Here is a 19,543-nt window from a genome sequence, read left to right as displayed (position 1 = left end):
CGATAATTCCATGCGGTTTTTATATAAGATCCTCATATCTTCACGCAGGATAATTAGATACACGGGTCATGGGGCACGTTGTCTTTTGTCTTTTTTGTTAGGGTAAGTTGCGCTTTTGGATGGCGCTTAGAAGCTTCAAACCAAATCACCCAGTGCTTGGCATCCCTCGCGCGTTTGGTATAACCAGACTGGCATGCGAGCAAGTTCAGTATTTTGCTTGCGTGACTTCTCTTGAGAATTGGTAGGTCACTGCCGTGTAATAAATTGCATTTGGTTTTGTCACGTTTGTGCTTTGATTAATTTTCATCGGGCTCAGACCCTCTTTCCATAAATCTTCGAAACTGGGTGCGCGCTCACTTGTAATTTCCATCATTGTGCCGACGCGATCTCTTTCTTTAACCCCGTTCTCCACACAAAGGATCATCGAAAAGTCGTATGCCTGAAAGTAAGCGCCACGTGACTACTTTGCATAACAAAGATTTTGTCCTCAAATGAGGTCGAGAGACCAAAACGGAGTAGATGAAGACGACATTTGCACCCGGAAAGCTTTCCCCCGTCAGCTCCTTTGTGCATTTCATACGCGTCCACGAAGATCAAACCTCGACTTGCAAATCAGATTCATGAACTCTTCACAAGGTGCGCTGACGACCCCATGATTAAATAGCAGGAGCTGATGGCGTATAGAGGTGGAAACGGGTAATTTCAGCGAAACCAACCAATTTAAACTTGAAAAACATCAAATTACTGTCTCGCTTTCTGCTTTGCATGTACGGATAGTGGCCCTTAATGAACTATACAGAAATGAGAGAGGAGACCGCTTAGATCTTAGGTGGAGTCACAAAGACTAATATAGAAAGCTCGCGGCCACTACAGCGAATTATTTCAACTGCCGCGTCACGTGATGCTATTCGGTGTCAACGTCCCGTAGCAAACTGCGAATGTATCTACACTCACGCATTTCTTCGTGATTAAGTTACCTGCACCTGAGACACTTCGTACGAGCTTTTCGTAGAAGCATGTTTGCGCAACTCTGCTCGTTAGCCCTGATGCAGCGAAGAACTGCAAAGGAGCTACTTCGTATATCGCTAGCGAACGCGTGCATAGAAGCTTTATGCGCCCGATACTCTTCCACAACGTCCAAAGTTATATATAGAATTTTACAGTTATCGAGCGTGTTGGAGTAAACCTGATGCAGAAGTAATTACCTGACTTGAGCTTTAAGCCTAAAGCAACCAGTTAATTCGTTGCGCAAAGCCGATACGCCAAGTTCGAAAACGACACGATACAGCTTGCTACGACGTTGAACAGAATGCAGATTTGTTCGGTAGGGTATATTTATGCACCCATTATTCGCGCTCCGCCACTTTCGAAATGAGGCAGGTACGAAACAAAATCTCGTGCGGAGAGAGTGGGCAGAGTTCTATTTCAAGCAATATTCGGTGTCAGACAGGTGTCAAACCAGCCAGCCGTGAAACACCGAGTCTGAGCGCGCTGCGCGACCATGTCTCCGATGAAAGAAACGAGGTAGCTGGAGTGTGTGCCTTGCGATGGCAACGCACGTCGTGTCAGAAGCGGGCACGAAAAGGTCGCACGCCGCCGAGTGCGCAGAACGAGAAAGTTCCTCCTTCGAGTTGTAGATTCGCAGGCAAATTCGTCATGCACACTTGTCGAGACTATTGTCACAAGACGTCACTGCGGGGTGGTGAGCGAATGGGGACGTAAAGAGCATGCAGGCAATGGTGGAGCTATTTTCGTTTGTTAAAATTCTTCCTGTTCGTGTAGCGCGGCTTCTGCGGCGCCAGCACGTAGTGTTTCTGAGAAAGGGCTACTCGTACCTTGCTGACAAGTTCCTTCAAAAGGGATTTGACTCCGTGAGCAAAATAAAGGAGGTCGGCTCGCGCTGTCGCGCAAACAAAGGCTGCCTCGAAAGCGCCGCGAGCCAAGCACCTGACAGAGACAGTCGTCACCGCTGGGAATCCGTATACAGGGCGCAGCGATCGTTTTGCGCTAGACTGCCGGCTCCGCTGCGGAATAGTTAAACCAGCGAACAAAGCGAGACAGAGAAAGGCACAGAAACACGCGCGAGAAGTCACGGCTGAGACGAAACTACTTGTGTTCCCGTTATTTCCTGCGGGGAGTTGGTGGCAGAAGCGCGTTTTGTGTCGCCTCGGGACATTCCGCGGACCGGGAATCGCGAGGCCGCCGGGATTGTTCGCTCTTCCCTTCTCTCCTTGCGCGTCGTTGTCTCGCGCATGGCGCGCGCGGCGCGCATATTCTACACTGGCGCCATAAGCAGTTGTCGCGTCGCTGAAACGCATTGTCTCGCCGCTCTCGCGCGCAAAAACGCACCACTGTTAGAAAGGTGGCGCCGATGAGAGCGCTTCTCCAGCACAGCTGCGGCGCGGGCTGGTTCATAGAGGGTTATAAAGCGGAGGGGGGCGGTTCACGATACGTGTTGTTTTTGCGGGACCTTCTTTCCGTTGCTAACACCACGGTCCATCACTTGTACGCCCTCCCTTGTCGTGTAATACACTATTTCTCGCTGCTTTGGCCCCATGTGGACTGTTTCGCTAAATTCGGGTTAAACTCCATTTCGGAAAGCCGCGTTTTGGAAAGAGTATAAGTCATCATCCGGGATGCAATCACACAAAGCAAGGTGTTCTAAGGTGGTGCCGAATTAAAAAAAGAACATTTTTGTTTGAAAGTGATATTTGCCATTCACCGGTCGCCTTCGCTAATAATATGTTATAGACCATCAGGATTGACTGAAATTTTCTGTCACGGCAAATTACTGCGTGCCCCTTTTCGACAGCTTCTTTTTTCCGGGCGTCTGCTACAACGCTTGTCCGTCAAAAGAATGGCAGAGAAATTTTCACGCATTCTTCTCACATTTCTGCAAGAGACAGGACTGATGGACACGTGGTGACATATTTGGCGCAAAAAGAGACGCTCAGGTGGAGCAGTTGCCGGCCAGGTCCGCCAGGCTAACCTTGCCTGTAGCAACATCATTACCACCACCCCCGTATTACAAAGTCGCGGAGTGTCTTTATTTCGATACTAATGAGGGAAAGAAAGAAAAGAAAACTGCACAACAATTTGATCATATGGTCTCAAGGCAAGGCCAGCAGCACTCGCACATTTATCGGGATAATATTTGATTGCGTTGCACGCGGTTGCAGCTGCGCTTCTAATACCACGCATAGGCTCAATATCAGCTCCCTCGGCAGCCGGTACCGTTATATGAGGGGCTAGTCGACGATGTTGTCGAGCGCCCATCGGGGACGAAACACGTGCTCCCTTCGCATAGGATCACTGTCGAGCGCACAGAAAGCTATGAAAGCAGCCATGAAAAAGAGACGCTTAAAGAAGCCGTGGCTACCGACACTGCCGAATTGGCGACAAAAACCTTGGCTGTGTAATATCCGTACGTGCAAATTTCGACACCTATCAAAATTTGACGTCGTATCAGCGTTCATCGCTTCTCCTTGGCTTTTCCTCAGCTGGTAAACCACGACGATGCCTCGCACCAAGTCAAGGGTTCGTTATGCAGGTATTGGGGGCGAGGAGTTACGGAGTCGCCATCTGTCGGAAGCGCCTCCCTTGCGTAGTATGAGGGATCATGCGGCGCGCTCCTCATAGGTTTCGCTTACGGCGCTCAATAAGAACACCACGCGGTAGCCCTCCTGGACATTTATGTAGCTACTCTCAAAACCAGGAAAGCTTTTGATTGTCTATATAATAATCTTGGGCACACTGAAAACGTGGAATTGTTTACAGACACGATCTCTTTTCCGAATACGTACAGTGAACGCCCCTGCGCGCGGTCACCTCGATGGAGTCTCCCGAACCTGCTTCTTGCGTGAAAGGTAGGCAAACGCTGAGAGCGAACTATGTGAAATATATTCTTATAGTGGGCTGTCTGTGTAACCAAATGGGGCATAACAGAATGAAGCCTCAGTGCAGCCATCGCACGGGTTCGTGGCGACCGACTGCGCGTCTGCATGCATGCCCACGCACAATGTTTTGCTTTCGCTCTGAGCGCGTTTTTGCACCGTGCCGTGAGCTTTAGGCCGCAGCATACGAGCATTTGACAGTACACTAGCAACAATTGTTGCGTGGGCGCTATCAGAACTGTTGAAAAATAATTTCGTTATAGAGACTTCGACGCCTACGGCGACTGTGATGTGCCGTCGCGACGATTCAATCTATTTTTGTCTTCTAAATTCTTGGACATTTCAATATTATTTCTCAAGTTGCGTTGCACTGTATGCTGATCGGTCTTCTCAGCGTGCGATTTCCCTCTGCTTCTTTTTCGTAATCCAGTGCATTAATTCATAACACAAACATGACCATATGTCACGCTTTTTTTTTTAATGTGCGTCTTACCGCTCCTTTTCCGTTCCAGTGAACTTGCCAGTATCTAGCATCAAGTTCATAGACCAAACTGTCATGACATCAGCCGGGCAGGGGGCGCGGGTGAGCGTGTCAGTGCGCGTTTTCAGCTACTCACCGAACATCGCGCAGTCCCGGCGCCGTAGCAGAAATCTTCCTCGCGTTTGTGCTTGCTGCATACCCGAGTTGTAGCCGATGGCTGTCTACCGGTTCTAGTTTCGCCAGCGAAGCTTCACGCAGCTCCTTGGCCTGTGGGTACGTGTGAATAAGTCTGACACCGGGCTCCGTTGCGTACGTCTGGCACTGCAACACCGAGCAGTCGCCTACCATGCTGCACGCCTCCAAAGGCAGCCACTAACTATTATAGTGATTTCAAATGTTGTTAAGCAGACACCCAAGGCAGTAAAGCCTCACCACTTAATAAGAACGGCGGCGCAGGTGGGACGTTAAACTTTCGTTTTCAGCTCGCTTCGCCGCTTCCGAAGCAGCCGACGCGGCCGCTGTGTCCACGTGATCCCTCAAGCCACGTCACCCCGACGGTGGCGCCAGCATTTACAGTGGTGGAGCTCGATCCCAATAGCCGGCTGCATTCCGACAGAGGCCAAATGCACAAAGGCGCGTACATTGCAATTTTGGAGCTCGGCAATAAATCATGGGTTGGCGACGTGAAGGCCTGGAGCCGCTAAATACGGTGCCTGTTATAACGCAGGTGGCACCTGTCTGTCCTAACCCACGTGGCACCTCATAGAAGTCAAGGCTAATCAGCCGACATCACCACAATTATCGGAGCCAACGTTCCCATAAATGTACCAGCTTTATAAGAACGCGCGTTCAAGTGCACGTCCGAATACTGCGCAGCTCCACGCCGCAAAGCATATACCGGCTCGACATTCGAGCTGGTTTCGGGTCGAATCGGTTCAAGTCGTCACTCTTGCTTCACCGACGCGCTTTGTGCGGAGCCGTCACTGCAAGTATAGTATGAGGTCAAGGTGGGGGTGGTAGCCAAGCGGCGGCGGACGCCGTTTCATTAAATATACGAATGCGGACTCGCCGTAAGAAGTTAACTGCAGCTCAAGAGCAACAGTGCGTTAAAACTGCGTGCGGATTTTGCGTGTTGTAAAACGTCACCAGCCTAATTTTATGTCCACTGCAGGACGAAGGCCACTCCCAGCGATCTCCAATTACCCTTGTCCTGCGCTAGCTGATTGCAAGTTGTGCCTGCAAATTTCCTAATTCCATCACCACGCCTAATTTACTGCCGTCTACGACAGCGTTTGCTTTCCCTTAGCATGCATTCTGTAGCTATAAAGGAACACCGACTATCTGCGCTAAGAATTACGTGGCATGCCCAGATCCACTTTCTTAATGTAAACTGGAATATCAGCTATCCCCGTGTACTCTCTGATCAACAAAATTCTATTCCTGTCTCTTAACGTTTCGCTTAACATTTTCATTTCCATTGGTCGTTGCGTGGTCCATAACTTGTTCTCAAGCTTTTGTTAACCTCCAAGTTTCTGCCCCACATGTTAGCAGCGGTAGAATGCCATGATTGTACACTTTTCTTTTGAACGATAGCGGTAAGCTCCCGGTCATTATTTGTTAATGCTTGCCGTGTGCGCTCCAAGCCATTTTCATTGGTCTGTCAATTTTCTACTCATGGTCAGGGTCACCTGTGAGTGACACAACATGACACAACATGATCTGAACATGCGATTGGGTGAAAGCGTAAAAGGCATATCTAACAAGCCGGCAACTCGGTCTGTGTTGTCAGTACTGTGCTCTGTTCGTAATAGCCCTAAGATGACAGATGGACACTTTCAAAGGTTTAAATATTTATTGTGTCAAATTTGTTGCCGATGTTACGACGTCTGCGGCGATTCTCAATATTAAGCAAACGACTCTTCTTATGGTAAAGGAGCCGTTCGTTGAGATTAAGACGCGAAATAAGCATCTCTACTTCGTTGAAATAATAAAATAAAGAAAGATACGAAGATACAACGCACAATTAGTTAGAATGTAAACGCGGTTAGAAAATGCTTTAGAACTAACGGCGATGCGTATAATTTTGTTTACTTTCATCCTAAGGAACATGTAATCTCATGAAATATTACAGCGAAGCTGTATACCTCTACCGTCCAAGGAAATTTTCGTGTCGTTGTTAGCGTGGTAAGCGAAAAACTCCCCATACGTGGACCGATCCCGGAGATAGTGCAATGCCGGGCCGACCCGCAGTGGAGGTGAAGCAGGCGTTAAGCACTACCCATACGTGGGCCCATTACGAGGTTAGTGCAATGCCGGGCCGACCCGTGGCGGAGGTGAAGCAGGCGTTAAGCACTGCCCATACGTGGGCCGATCCCGAAGATAGTGCAATGACGCGCTGACCCGCGGCGGAGGTGAAGCAGGCGTTAAGCACTCCCCATACGTGGGCCGATCCCGAAGATAGTGCAATGACGGGCCGGCGTGCGGCGGAGGTGAAGCAGGCGCTAAGCACTACCCATACGTGGGCCGATTCCGAAGATAGTGCAATGCCGGGCCGACCCGCGGTGGAGGTGAAGCAGGCGTTAAGCACTACCCATACGTGGCCAGATCCCGAAGATAGTGCAATGCCGGGCCGACCCGCGGCGGAGGTGAAGCAGGCGTTAAGCACTCCCCATACGTGGGCCGATCCCGGAGATAGTGCAATGCCGGGCCGACCCGCGGCGGAGGTGAAGCAGGCGTTAAGCACTCCCCATACGTGGGCCGATCCCGAAGATAGTGCAATGCCAGGCCGACCCACGGCGGAGGTGCAGTTGGCCAGTAAGGGGCCCACATACACAGCTTCGCTGGTCATCCTTCTTCACAGAGTGGAAGGGCACTGAGTTTTTGATGCATATCTACCACAAATGCGACAGCTTTCTTCACACTTAATTTTTACGTTTACGCACTGCTCACAAGCTATGACGAAATGCAAACTCCAAATCAGGCAGATGCACAATGCGGGACGTCTACCGAGAGCCATCATAAGGCGGAAGGCGAAGCATGATGCCTGTCGGGGGAAGAATGGTGGTGACACGTGTATGCGTTGAAAAGTATGACACGTGTCAAACAACACTTAATAATTCTGCACACCTTCTGTCGCAGGGACGCGCATACTCATTTTTGGAGGATTGGCCAAGAAGGGGCCCAGCGGCAAATACCGAACGGCTGAATTGAAGAAAATGAAGTAAATCAATGAATCCGGTAAATGGTGCTCCGTCTGCTCTGTACAGACGACATAGACAATGACGTCAGCTTTAGCGTACTCTGCCTCGTAGTGTGGTAGATCTGAGGACGAACAAGACGGCAGGCTGTTTTTGTAATACGTGTGCTCGTCTCCAGTTTTCGGTGCACGGGGATAGTACAGGGTGTTTCATGCGAACATTTTCAAAAATTGTTAAAAAATACTTGCCGCAGGCAGCACAATTTAAAGCCATGAGCTTGTCTACTCGGAGGGGCAGACATTACATGCACAAAAAATTTTAACGCATAATTGACTAACTAAAAAAAATCACTAATGAAGTTTTTTTAACTAATTACCTTACGGCACATATTGCAATTTACAAATTCGAGCCGGTGAGTTCGCAAGGCGGATCCATTTGTAAAGAATTGTGTGCATGATACCATTTGCGAGATATGCGCCGTCAAACTTGCGGTGAATATGTAGTGTCGTTCCACTTACTTTCTTAACAGAACGTCGTTTTATGCATTCAAGCACAAACGTAACTGGAACGCCAATGCATTTCTCAGCGAAATTCTGGAATTAATATCTCGAAACTGGTGTTATCCTGAGAATTCGTTCCAAGTGAATCCGCCTTGCGAACTCCCCGGCTAGAATTTGTAAATTGCAATATGTGCCGTAAGAGCATTAGTTTAGAACTTAATTAGTGATTTGTCGTTAATTAGCCGAATATGTATTTCAATTTTTCGAGCATGTCCACTTCTTCCAGTAGACCAGCTCATGGACTAGAATTGTGCTATCTGCCAGAGGCACTTTTTAAAGGTTTTTGAAAGTGTTCGCTGAAACACTCGGTATAATTCACCATTTCATTAACAGGTCGGTGTGAACCTTTGAGCCCACATTATATGTTCAGGTATTATGTAGGATTTTTTTTTACGCAGAACTGAGGTACGCATGTGCCACCCCTTACAAAAATCGGTTTGACCTTTCAGTCACTCATGAGTCACCTATCAGTCACCCCTGTCACCTATCTGTAGACTCGACCTTTCTGTAGACTAAGTCCGCAGAATGTCTGCAGACACCGTGCGGACTGCAAGTAGACTTGTCTGTAATATGCGTGCCCAGTGAGTGTGTGTGTAAATATGTATATGTATCTATATATACATACATATTCTGAACCATGACATATTTTATAATTACGGTTGAATAGTTTTGACCTTTCAGTCACCCATGAGTCACCCACCAGTCACCTCCACGTAGACCTAGTCTGCAGAATGTCTGCAGACACCGTGCGGACTGTAAGTAGACTTGTCTGTAATATGCGTGCCCAGCGAGTGTGTGTCTGTGTGTAGATGTATATCTATATATAAACGCATATATATATACATATTCTGAACCATGACACATTTTATAATTACGGTTCAATAGGTCTGACCTTTCAGTCACCCATGAGTCACCCACCAGTCACCTCCATGTAGAGCTAGTCTACAGATTGTCTGCATATTGTCTGCAGACACTGTGTGCACGGCAAGTAGGTAGACTTGTATGTAATATGCATGCCATATATATATATTCTACATGACACATTTTATAACAGTTAAATCGGCTTCACCTTTCAGCCACCCACGAATCACACACGCACACAAGCACACACACACACAAACACACACACACACGTGTGCGCATCCTGAACCATGACACATTTTATCATTGCGCTCTGTTTTGCCATTTTAACATTTTGAAAACTTTGTCACTGATTGCTACAAGAACAGTCTGATAATGGCAGTTATATAAATCAATTATTTAATACTAATTGAAATAAGGTAATTGTTACATAACGTACATTAAATGCAGCAGTTATACTATGGCTCGAACCGCAGCCTGAATTTAAGGACATATCTACCGCGCGACGCCGACACCATCCATCCGACCACCGACTGCGTGGTTGCTTTCGGCGCCGGCCCCCAGGAGGCGCTGGCCGCGAGCACCGGTAAAATTACGGGTAAGACTATTTTCCCGTCTTCACCTGGTCACCGACATGTCACGGCGTGCACGCGTGCACGCCATGTGCACGCCGCATTGACGGCGACCGATGAGGTAGTGTACATGCCGTGCCGAGAGGAATTGTGGCGATTTTTGTGTGTATTAATGATCCAAAACCCCTGTGACTGCATAACGTAGCTCTCAGTGTTTTTCGTGTGGTGTGCCGATGCCAATTATCGTAGTTATGACCCGGTCGCGCTTTCTTTGTTACCGTCTCATGAAAAGCCGATGGTACTCTCGCTGCGCTCGCATTCCATCACAGTGCGCGGAAGAATTTTTTGAAAGTTGTGCTATAACGTGCTGTAGTTCATCTGCAATTCTACGCTGTTGACGCCGGAGGCACCGTGCACAGACTGTTCTTCCTGCGGTACCTGTGCGATGCGGCAGCAGCTGTCACGGAGACTCGTTTACCGAGCACGCCTAGAAAGGTAAGTCCGGCGCGTACCCGCATTCTTGTGGTGCGTGAAGTGTGCATTTCTGTACGGATAACAAGATGATTAGTAACGTGACAAAAATGATCGTGCTTTTCGAATGTTCGTTCTTGTCGCAGGGCGCATTTAGCGAACAGTTTGATGAAAATTGCCCTAAAACGTGATGTTGCCAAAATCTATCGATTATTTGCTTTCTGCTGTGAAGTTTCCTTGCGCCGGGGATGGTTTGATTTGAATAGGCGCAAAAATTCAAGCAGGGAAAGTTACTATTTCTGTACGTAATTTTTCAGCGAGAAATCGCATAGCCATTTCTAGAGGTACACGGTCGTCCACTTCCAATTTGAACACGGCTCCGGGCGGCCGGCGAGGCCGGGGCTCCGCGGAGCGCCGCTCGTGGGCGCCGGGGTAACTAACGCGCCGGCGCACTGGCAGCCACAGGCGTGGCCTCAGCCGCCAGCACACACTAGTGCACGTACGCTGTAGCAGACGACGCGGCTGCGGCCACGCTTGGGGCTGCCAGTGCGCCGGCGCGTTAGTTACCCCGGCACCCACGAGCGGCGCTCCGCGGAGCCCCGGCCTCGCCGGCCGCCCGGAGCCGTGTTCAAATTGGAAGTGGACGACCGTGTACGTCGATTTGTCGTCTTCACAGCTAACGGCTGCGCGAGATGGCACCCGATTGCTGTGTACGACGCATGGCCAGATTTTAGCTTGTATGCAAGTTCTTTTATTTATATAGTGTCTTCAGACAGCCTGTATTTCTTGCGTTGGGTGTCATATGTTTTCGTGTATTTGTAAATGGTTCCGAGATTTCAACAACAGTATCTATCTTTAATGGAAAAAATTGTTTTCTCACCTGAAAAAGAGGGAGTCTGTTCTTTTTCAATGTATCGTCCTTTGGGGCAGGGCTTTGTTGCACCGCATAAATAAATTAGGTTTTCGAACGCTTATCATGTGTTAACGAGTTTTCTGCTTGTGCAATTCGCATTTGACTTGGTACAGACGTGCGTTTGTGTGAAGTTTTTTATAGTAGATTCATGTTTGCTCCAGTTCCATTTACATATTAACTGCCTGTAATGTAATAATCGGGTATTTGTGCAACCATGCAGCTTCATGTAGCTGTTTGTACGAGACGTTTCACAATGTCACAAGTTTACAGTTTCAGCAGGGTTTACAGTAAACTGAACATTTCTTCTTGTTTAGGGATGTCACGATTTTGTGAGCCAGAGGAATCTACACCACTTGGGAGCCTGCGGCACTTCTGCAGGCTGAACAGCGCGTCAAAGCATCTGATTTGCATGCTGCGACAAGGTGTGTGCAAGACGGTCACTGCCACACACATGAGATGTCGGTACTCACTACTTCATTCCTTGGAAGCGATATTCTTGGTCCCAACCAAGCAGCCCGGAAGAAATCGGAGACAAATAAAATGTGCAAAGAATACTATTGCGTCTGTTATTTTATTGCATGCATGCATGCCAGTTCCCCATAGTGGGGCTACAGAAATTCTCTCTAATGTCTGCCTAAATGCTGTAATCCTGTGACCACAATCTCGACAGACTTTCTGCAGAAATGCTGTATCCTGCAGCTACACAGATTGAGCAGACTTTCTGCAGAAAGGGTGTACGAATTGGGCGCTGGGAGGTGACAGGGGGTGACAGAAAGTCTGTCACCTGTCTTCAGATATTCTGCATCCCGGGTGACTCGGGGTATGCAGAATTTCTGCAGAAAGGGTGTACCAATTGGGCGCTGGGAGGTGACAGGGGGTGACAGAAAGCCTGTCACCTGTCTTCAGATATTCTGCATCCCGGGTGACTCGGGGTATGCAGAATTTCTGCAGCCAGTCTGCAATGATTTTTGTAAGGGACCTTTACTGAGGTACGCATGTGCCACCAGAACTGAGGTACGCATGTGCCACCAAAGGTGGCACATGTGCCACCTTTGCATATATATTCACAAACATGTCCGCGAAGATACTGAGCGGCCTATCCAGCAGTCACGCAAAACCCAGAAGGGTCGGTGAAAAACAGCTTCGCTTAAAAAAATAGGATAATGGGGATTCGGCACTGATATTGGCGCTGAACGCTTTGTAAATCTTGTCGCTGGAGGCGGCCAAGCCTTTATATTGGCGTACTCACTGACAACGATGACGTATATGTCGCGCGTGGCCATGTCCCCTTTGCTGCCGACGGCAATGCAGCGGTACGGGCCCTGGTCCTCCTTGCGAGCTTCGTGGATAACCAGGGTGCCAGGCTTCTCCAGTGTGTGTCGGGACTCCTGCGGTAATGGCTTTCCATCTGCAAAGAGCAAAAAGCAAGGCGTCTGGAACGGACACACTTAAGTTATTGTCACTGCTTCAATAACGATGACATCTACCCACGAATGGGGGAGGCGCAGACTTCTTTATTCACAAGATGGAAACCACACAAAAGAGAAACTCCATCGTTTTCAGCGTGACCAGATGGTTCCGTTAACCGAGGAGAAGCGGTAACATTTAAGAGAAGCAAGACGCGCGGTAAATATTTTTCTTTCCCGCAGCAAACGTGAAAGTGCTGGAGATCTCATTCAGCGTGTTCTTGAGCAGTGAAAGACGACGTTTCTTCAGATGCATTTGGCAGCCCTAGCAGCTTAACAGTTTTATGAGTTAGTGTAGATGGTTACGATTTCTCCCCCTCGTTCTAACACTTTTCACACGGACAAAAATAAAAGTAAACGTGGTGTCTGTGCATGTTTGATAAATTGTACTACAAAATTACCACTGTCAGAGTCTAGAGCGAGTGAGCGAAAATTTTATTCAGCTCTAGTAATCGTGTAATTCTGCGGCTGGGGCGGATTCTTAAGGGGAGTCTTCCTCCTTGTGTCTTCCCCGGAGGCCTTCACCCGCTGCTTCGTCCGTCCTCTCTCGCAATGGTGGGCTGCCCTCAGTCCAGGGCTCCGCAGGCTTCTGCTGTCCATTGTGCACGCCGCACTAGACCTAGCTGGTCTTCGCAGCAGTCGCTGGACAGCAGTTCCTCCCATTGCTCCGCACTTGGGTGTGATATGATTGGGACTACGTAAGTTTGTTTACATGCCCATGTTATGTTGTATAATGTGGGTTTGTTATTGCAACATGGACGTTTGTCCTTATATAGTGTGTTAAGCACTATATACCCAGTGTGTTATATAGTGTGTTAAAACTTAGCACGTTAAGGTTAGGGTACGACCCTGTTTGCAGTTGTCTCCATGCGACAGCTTCTTTCCTGGGACTTGTGCGGCGGGGGGTACCTCTTCCTGCTACCTCTGTAACTGTCTAAAATGGCCGAGTACTCTCGGGGTACAGGCGCGGGTTTCTCGATGCTGTCGACGTTGGACGCGTGGTAAGTAGTGTACTCTCGAGCTATCCTGTCCGCCTCTTGGTTCCCTGCCACCACCGTGTGTTGCCGTACCCATATGATCTTGTGTGTGATCACTTCATGTGATTCTGTGCCTGTTTGTTGTTGCATTTCACAGTCTACTGAGCAGAGTATGCGGAGTGCTCGGTGACTGATTCTGCCATGGTTGCGGCAGGCTGTTTGCGAGTCCGAGAGTATTGTTAGCGACTGTCTGATCCGATAGCTTTCCGCTGCCGCTAGAGCAACGCCACTTCTTCCGCCTCGACTACCGTGCAGTCTTGTATCGAAACGCTGGTTCTCTCTCGTAACGCCGAGTCGACCATCGTTGCTACTGCATTCTTGCTTCCACTTTGTCTGGTATATATGGATGCGTCCACGTACACTGTTGTTTTTTGGGGTGCGCAAGTTTTCTAGAGGTATTCGGCCCTTGCCTCCCTGCGACCTATATAGAGGTTGGGGTCCATGTTCCTTGAGATGGGTGCTATTTTAAGCATGCTGCGGTACTCTTCTGGGGATAGAAAATTGAGTTGGTTCCTAGAGGTCTGCGGACAATTATCATATTCTGCAACTAGATAAACACTCGCACTTTTTATCACTCGCTCAGCTGTCAGCCAAGAAATATTGGCAGTCACCATCTGCCTCATTCCGAATAATCTCTCTGGGGAAGTGTGGCGCCATAAAGATAAGAGATAGTGAGAGAGGCTGGGCGAGTGGTTTAGCCACACCGTCAGTACTTAACGGCATGTACACACGCAAAGCACGTAGAAGCAAAATATCATCCATGAAGTTAGCGTCTGCAAGGCCAAAGTTTATTCTAGAATCGTGAAACTTGAATGTCCTTTGAGTCCCAGCACTGAGGAGCGCAACCTTGGTTAACTATATCGCTGAGAAACGTGCCGTACCTTTTCACCAGAAGTGCAAGGTTATCAGGGGAAAGAAAAGAGAGCAATTAAACATACCTTCATCAATTGCAAGACTGGGCAAATCGACTGACTGACTGACGGGAATCGACCCGACCCGACTTGATTTGACCCGGCCAACCGACCGACCGACCAACCACCGACCGACCGACTCACTGGTATTTGGTGAACGGTGAATGGTGTTCAACGTCCGAAGCCAATATCTTGGCAATGAGAAACGCTGCAGTGAGAAAGGGGGTGCCGGCCCCAGCAGACTTCGGCCACCACTGCCGGCAATGAAACGCACTACGTCACTTTCAGCAGCAGAACTCCATAACCAGTTAGCCACCGCGGCGGGTGAAAGCCGACTCACCTGGGACTGAATTCCTGAGTCTTTTCTTTCGTAAGTAATGCCTCCGACCGGCCAGAAGTCCTCGCTAATGTTACGCACGCAGTGTAATCGGCTGGTGCGTCTTGTTACAAACGGCTCTATAGAACATGAACTGCTTTGTGAATACGGGCCCATGTGAAGTAGGGATGCGAATATCGGTTATGACCTATGAAAAAAATAAATTTTGTCATATTTATCGCAAGAAAAATGCCGCTGCATCTTTTATTTTTTGGAAATTATGACAAGCTTTATCTGATGAAAGGTAACAGAAACCGACACAGGGTTTATAATGTCGCCAATCCAAATGAGGTACATGGCTAAACGTAAAGCAAGGTAAATGATTAGCGCTTGATCTTTCGGGAAGTCTTTCGTTAAGACAGGTTGAATGCGCAAATCCTTTTGTTCATAAAATATTTCTGTCATTTGCCATTCGTTTACGCTAACAGTATGCACACGCTATCAAGAATGGCCGTGGCCTGTGGTCACCAATCGCTGTAGCGTACGAAGTGCTTTGCGAATACAGGCCCAGGGGCCTTATAACGTAAAGCTATTCTAAACTGTTTCTATTCCGTTTCTGCAATCAGCCTTCGACGATTGGTGAAAAATATTTCTGGCTACCCCCCCCCCCCTCCCCCTTGGTCTGCCTGTTGCGCGACGTCACGAAAACCACAGACACTCCCCATCTGCTATGACGTGTACCCACTGATTATACATGATTAGACCGAACAAAAGAAAAATCATTCTTGCTGATTCCCCACCTTTTTTGCCATCAGCCCACGGCTATTCGTCAAAAGATTTCGGGTTGCGCCGACTTCGCCTTTCTGTCACGCGACGTCACATAACTGCGAAAATTCGCCGCGTCACAGTGCCGTTTGCGCATTAACCATGCATTAATATGCCGAACAAAACTGATTTTTTTTTCGGAATAGCCGGAGACCACCCCGTTCTGAACCGAACAGAACATGTCTGTCCACCAGTCGCTCTGGTACTGTCTACTCGAAGCTGCCGGTGAGAACGAATTCGCTTGCGTCTAATAAAAACGTTACGTGGCAGTATAACGTTGTCGATGCATTTTGACACGTATACGACATCCCTCTGCCAACTTTTCTTCGCTGACGATCCGTTTTAGTGTCATTTGTAACCTTCCGTTGCACGCCGTCGTGATTTTCGGCGGGCCTCCGCAAGCTAACCAAGCGAAAGCGGGCCAATCGCAGACGCCGGCACCCCTATCCTCATGCGGATAGGGGTGCCGGCCTACTTGCCCTGCGCTAGCTCGGTTCCAACGAAACCCTCTCCATTTATGTGTTGTTCACGCCTCTCGTGAGCCAGTTGGATAAGAGAGACCTGTCAAGGTAGGCAATGCTATTTGCTTTGAAAGCGAACAAAAGTGACCTCCCATAAACGGGAAGAGCGTTTGATTGAGCTGTTCAAAAATGCGGATGGTCAGGCGCCAGATTAATGACGTCACTTTGACGTCATGAGATTGGAATAAAAACAGATTGGAATGGTTTTACTTATCCGGCCCTAGGTTTAAACGTATCTTACAAAGGCCATAATTATGCAGCACTGCACAAAAGCAAAGCTCCGAGGTCGAACTTGCAAGGCTCTTTTTATGATAACTGTTTATTATTAGCCGAGGTAGACGACTGTACTTAGGAAATGCTTAGCCATACGAATTGCTTGGTAAATACGGGTCGTGCTTTTCACGTTTCAATTTACCACTTTCAACTTGTACTTGCTTTTTCGTGGCAAAGATGATGGCAATATGATAAGTGCATCAGGTAGATATACATCTTTCTTTGAAAGTAAAGGCATCGCTTTATTCTCGATGATAGGAGCTTCGTTTCCGCGACTTTACGGGCTATTTAATATGCAGTTTTAACGAAAATGCTCTTATTTCGAATGCTTTGTTTAACAGGAGGAAAACAAACAACAAGACACAAATTTACCCTCGCAGTTCTGAGGATTTCAGCAGGTTCGTATATTCTGAGTTCTGTCATTTCGACAGCAACACAGAGTCGATACTACAAGAGCTGCAAGGCAATTGAAAACGTTCCTCGGAAAGCCTCCGCGTGAGTTCGTCATCGGCATGACGGCCCTGTGCTTCACACGGAACGAAACAGTCGTTGCGAAGCAGGTCGCAACGAAAGCAGCTGCATCGACCTCCTTTTGTTTGGCACAACCGGAACGTCTACAATAGGCTTATTTTAAACCCATACACAGACCCAATGCATTTCTGCATCTCTCTTGCGTGAACTTAGTCGAAACGAAGACGCAGAAGATAGGTAGAGCACTGACGATAGAGTTGCTGACGGTAGAGTTGCCTGAAATTGTCGCTGTAGTGGAGTTTACCTGTGGATTAAATTCATTCATGGACCTTTTTTGTTTACATAAATTCATACATGGACCAATAGGACCATTGGTGTAGAAGTTCGTCGCTGAACTTAGCTCTATACTCGATAATTTCACTTGAAACTCAAATTATGGAAATTTTACAAGGTACAATGTATATATTCCGTATGAACAAAACTCGGATAAATGAAACCTCCTTATAACCCCTCCGTTATATTTACAATTTAGTAGAAGCACTTTTCCCTCTGCACCTGGCGTAAACTGTATGCTGGGGCGCTATAACGCAAAACTATTCCAAACTTTTCTATTCCAATTCTGCTATCAGCCCTCCACGATTGGTCAAAAACATTTTTCGACCACCCCCACTTCACCTGTCTGTCACGGACGTCACGAAAACCGCGATACCTCTCCATCTGATATGATGTGTACACACTGATTATGCATGATTTGACAGAAAAAAGAAAAACAGTTATTTGTGATTCGACCCCTTTTCGCCATTAGCCCTCGGCTATTGGTAAAAAGTTTTCGGGCTGCACCCACTTCACCTGCCTGTCACGCGACGTCACAAAACCGCAAGAACTCACCGCGTCAAAGTGACGTGTACGCGATAAAGATGCATTAATATGGCGAACAAAACTGAATTTTCTTCGGAATAGCCGCAGGCTGCGCCGTTCCGAAAGGAATAGAAGATGGCTGCCGCCGATCGCTCAGACGCTGGCTACTCGCACCTGCCGGAGAGCATGGGTGTATTTGCGTATAATAAAACTTTTTGCGTGGCCGTGTAACGTTTTCGAGCACTTTCGGCACGTTTACCCGCTCATTCTGCCAACTCTTCTTTGTTGATGGTCCGTTTTAGCGTCATTCTTGAGCTTCCGTTGCATGCCATCGCGATTTTCGACCAGCCACCGCAAGCTAAGTAAGGGAAAGCCGACCAATCGTAGACGCCGGCACCACCCTCTTCGTCCGGTTATCGACTTTCAGTGCAGTGGCTCGGCCCCATCGAATCCCTCCCCACTTGAGCGTTCTCCTCGCCTCTTGTCAGCCAATTAGATACGACAAGCCGCTCAGTGTAGGCAATGTTATTCGTTTTTCAAGAAAACAAAAGTGACCTCCTATGAACGAGGAGAGCGTTTGATTGGTCTGTTCAGACAACCCTGCGGCTGACCGCCCGGTGCTTGCGTTGGCGGTTACGCAAATTTGACGTCAGGAGATTGGAATAGAAATATAGTGGAATAGTTTTACGTTATAGGGCCCCTGGCGCGAAAGGTTTCTCAATTAGTAACGAGCACCGTACGTGCCTTATCGCTAATCATTCTTCAAACCATTAGGTCAACGGGCACTAGTTATCATAGAAAAGGCCATTTCTGAAGAAAGACGAACAATACCCATGGCATCAGAATGACTTCGGCGGTGGACGAGTATGTTATTCGATACACATCGCACGAAGTTCAGCTGCACACTGCTTGCGGCGAACTCATAAATAATGCGAGATAGGACAAAGCCTTTTTTTATCACACTTAGCTCTGCGAACAGCAGCATATCAGGAACGCTATGAATTTTGCCTGGAGTGACAGTCGGTGAAACGGAAGAAACTTTCCGCCTGCTTTGAGTTTCATTCAAGCGGAACGTATAGTTGCAGAACATTGTGGCCTCGTTTAACTTTCACCAGCATAACGTTAGTACCTTTCAATACAACTTAAATGCTGCATGGAGCTGCCAAAATGCGAGCTTGAGAACGAACCCATAAGATGCATCCTCTAGCTAATATGTGTTAAGAGAAGTGAAAAATGAACTGCAGCCAAGTTTTCCTACGTGGAATAAACACATAACCGACTGCCTAGAATGCAGAAAATGCTCAGAATTTCCGCACAGAGGTTTCTTTTTCGCATTGCTCATTTGCATAAGGAGTTCATATAGACGCGCGGGGGTCGAGAAACGTAAACACGCTCGAGGAAGTTGGCGTGAAAGTAAAGTAAACGCGTTCGCTTCAGGTATGCATACGAATTTTATTCTCGGTCGAGCATCGGTGCGCGGGTGGGGTGGAGGCTCGGAGAGTGGTGTTCTTGCGTAGAGGAATTCGGGACAGAGCCGAGGTAAATCGGGCGCCGCGGAGGGAACGAACGAGTGGGGACAGTCAAACTTCGCTTCACTCCACGAACACCCGACGGCTCTCCATCAATACGTCCAAACGTCGGGGTGGAACGCTGCACAGGCTGACACTTTAATGCATTTCAATCACGCCAGAGGGTTTCCGCGACATGCGAGAAGGAGGGCCGTGTTTCTCAGCAGCGAGACAAAAGTTAGAGAGGGACAAAAATGGAAATCTCGAAGCGAATATAGGAGCGCGTGCCCTTCCTCGGCCTCTTCGGAAACAAGGTGATCGGCGAAAGAAAGCAAAAAAAAAAAAAAAAAAAAAAAAATGAAGAAGAAAGCGTAGGGAGGTGAAATGCAAAGAAAGGAACTCGATTTCG

General features: G+C 48.1%; 1 protein-coding gene and 1 long non-coding RNA gene across 2 annotated transcripts in view; one reads left to right on the top strand and one right to left on the bottom strand.

Moving 5' to 3' along the window:
* The window catches only part of LOC126546074 (cell adhesion molecule Dscam1-like), a 706,711-nt gene that overhangs the window by 121,390 nt on the left and 565,778 nt on the right, over window positions 1-19,543 (bottom strand). Inside the window, exon 9 of the mRNA XM_072286086.1 lies at window positions 12,198-12,356. Coding sequence (XP_072142187.1) covers window positions 12,198-12,356 — 159 coding nt within the window. The remainder of the gene's footprint in view (window positions 1-12,197; window positions 12,357-19,543) is intronic.
* LOC126545391 (uncharacterized) lies at window positions 9,213-11,502 on the top strand. The gene is made up of 2 exons (XR_007602351.2): window positions 9,213-10,059; window positions 11,263-11,502. It is a non-coding gene; the product is annotated as an uncharacterized lncRNA (long non-coding RNA).

Source organism: Dermacentor andersoni, chromosome 1, assembly GCF_023375885.2.
Source record: "Dermacentor andersoni chromosome 1, qqDerAnde1_hic_scaffold, whole genome shotgun sequence".
Lineage (NCBI taxonomy): Eukaryota > Metazoa > Arthropoda > Arachnida > Ixodida > Ixodidae > Dermacentor > Dermacentor andersoni.
The sequence above is the reverse complement of the archived record's forward strand: the minus strand, read 5'-3'. Positions and strand labels throughout refer to the sequence as shown.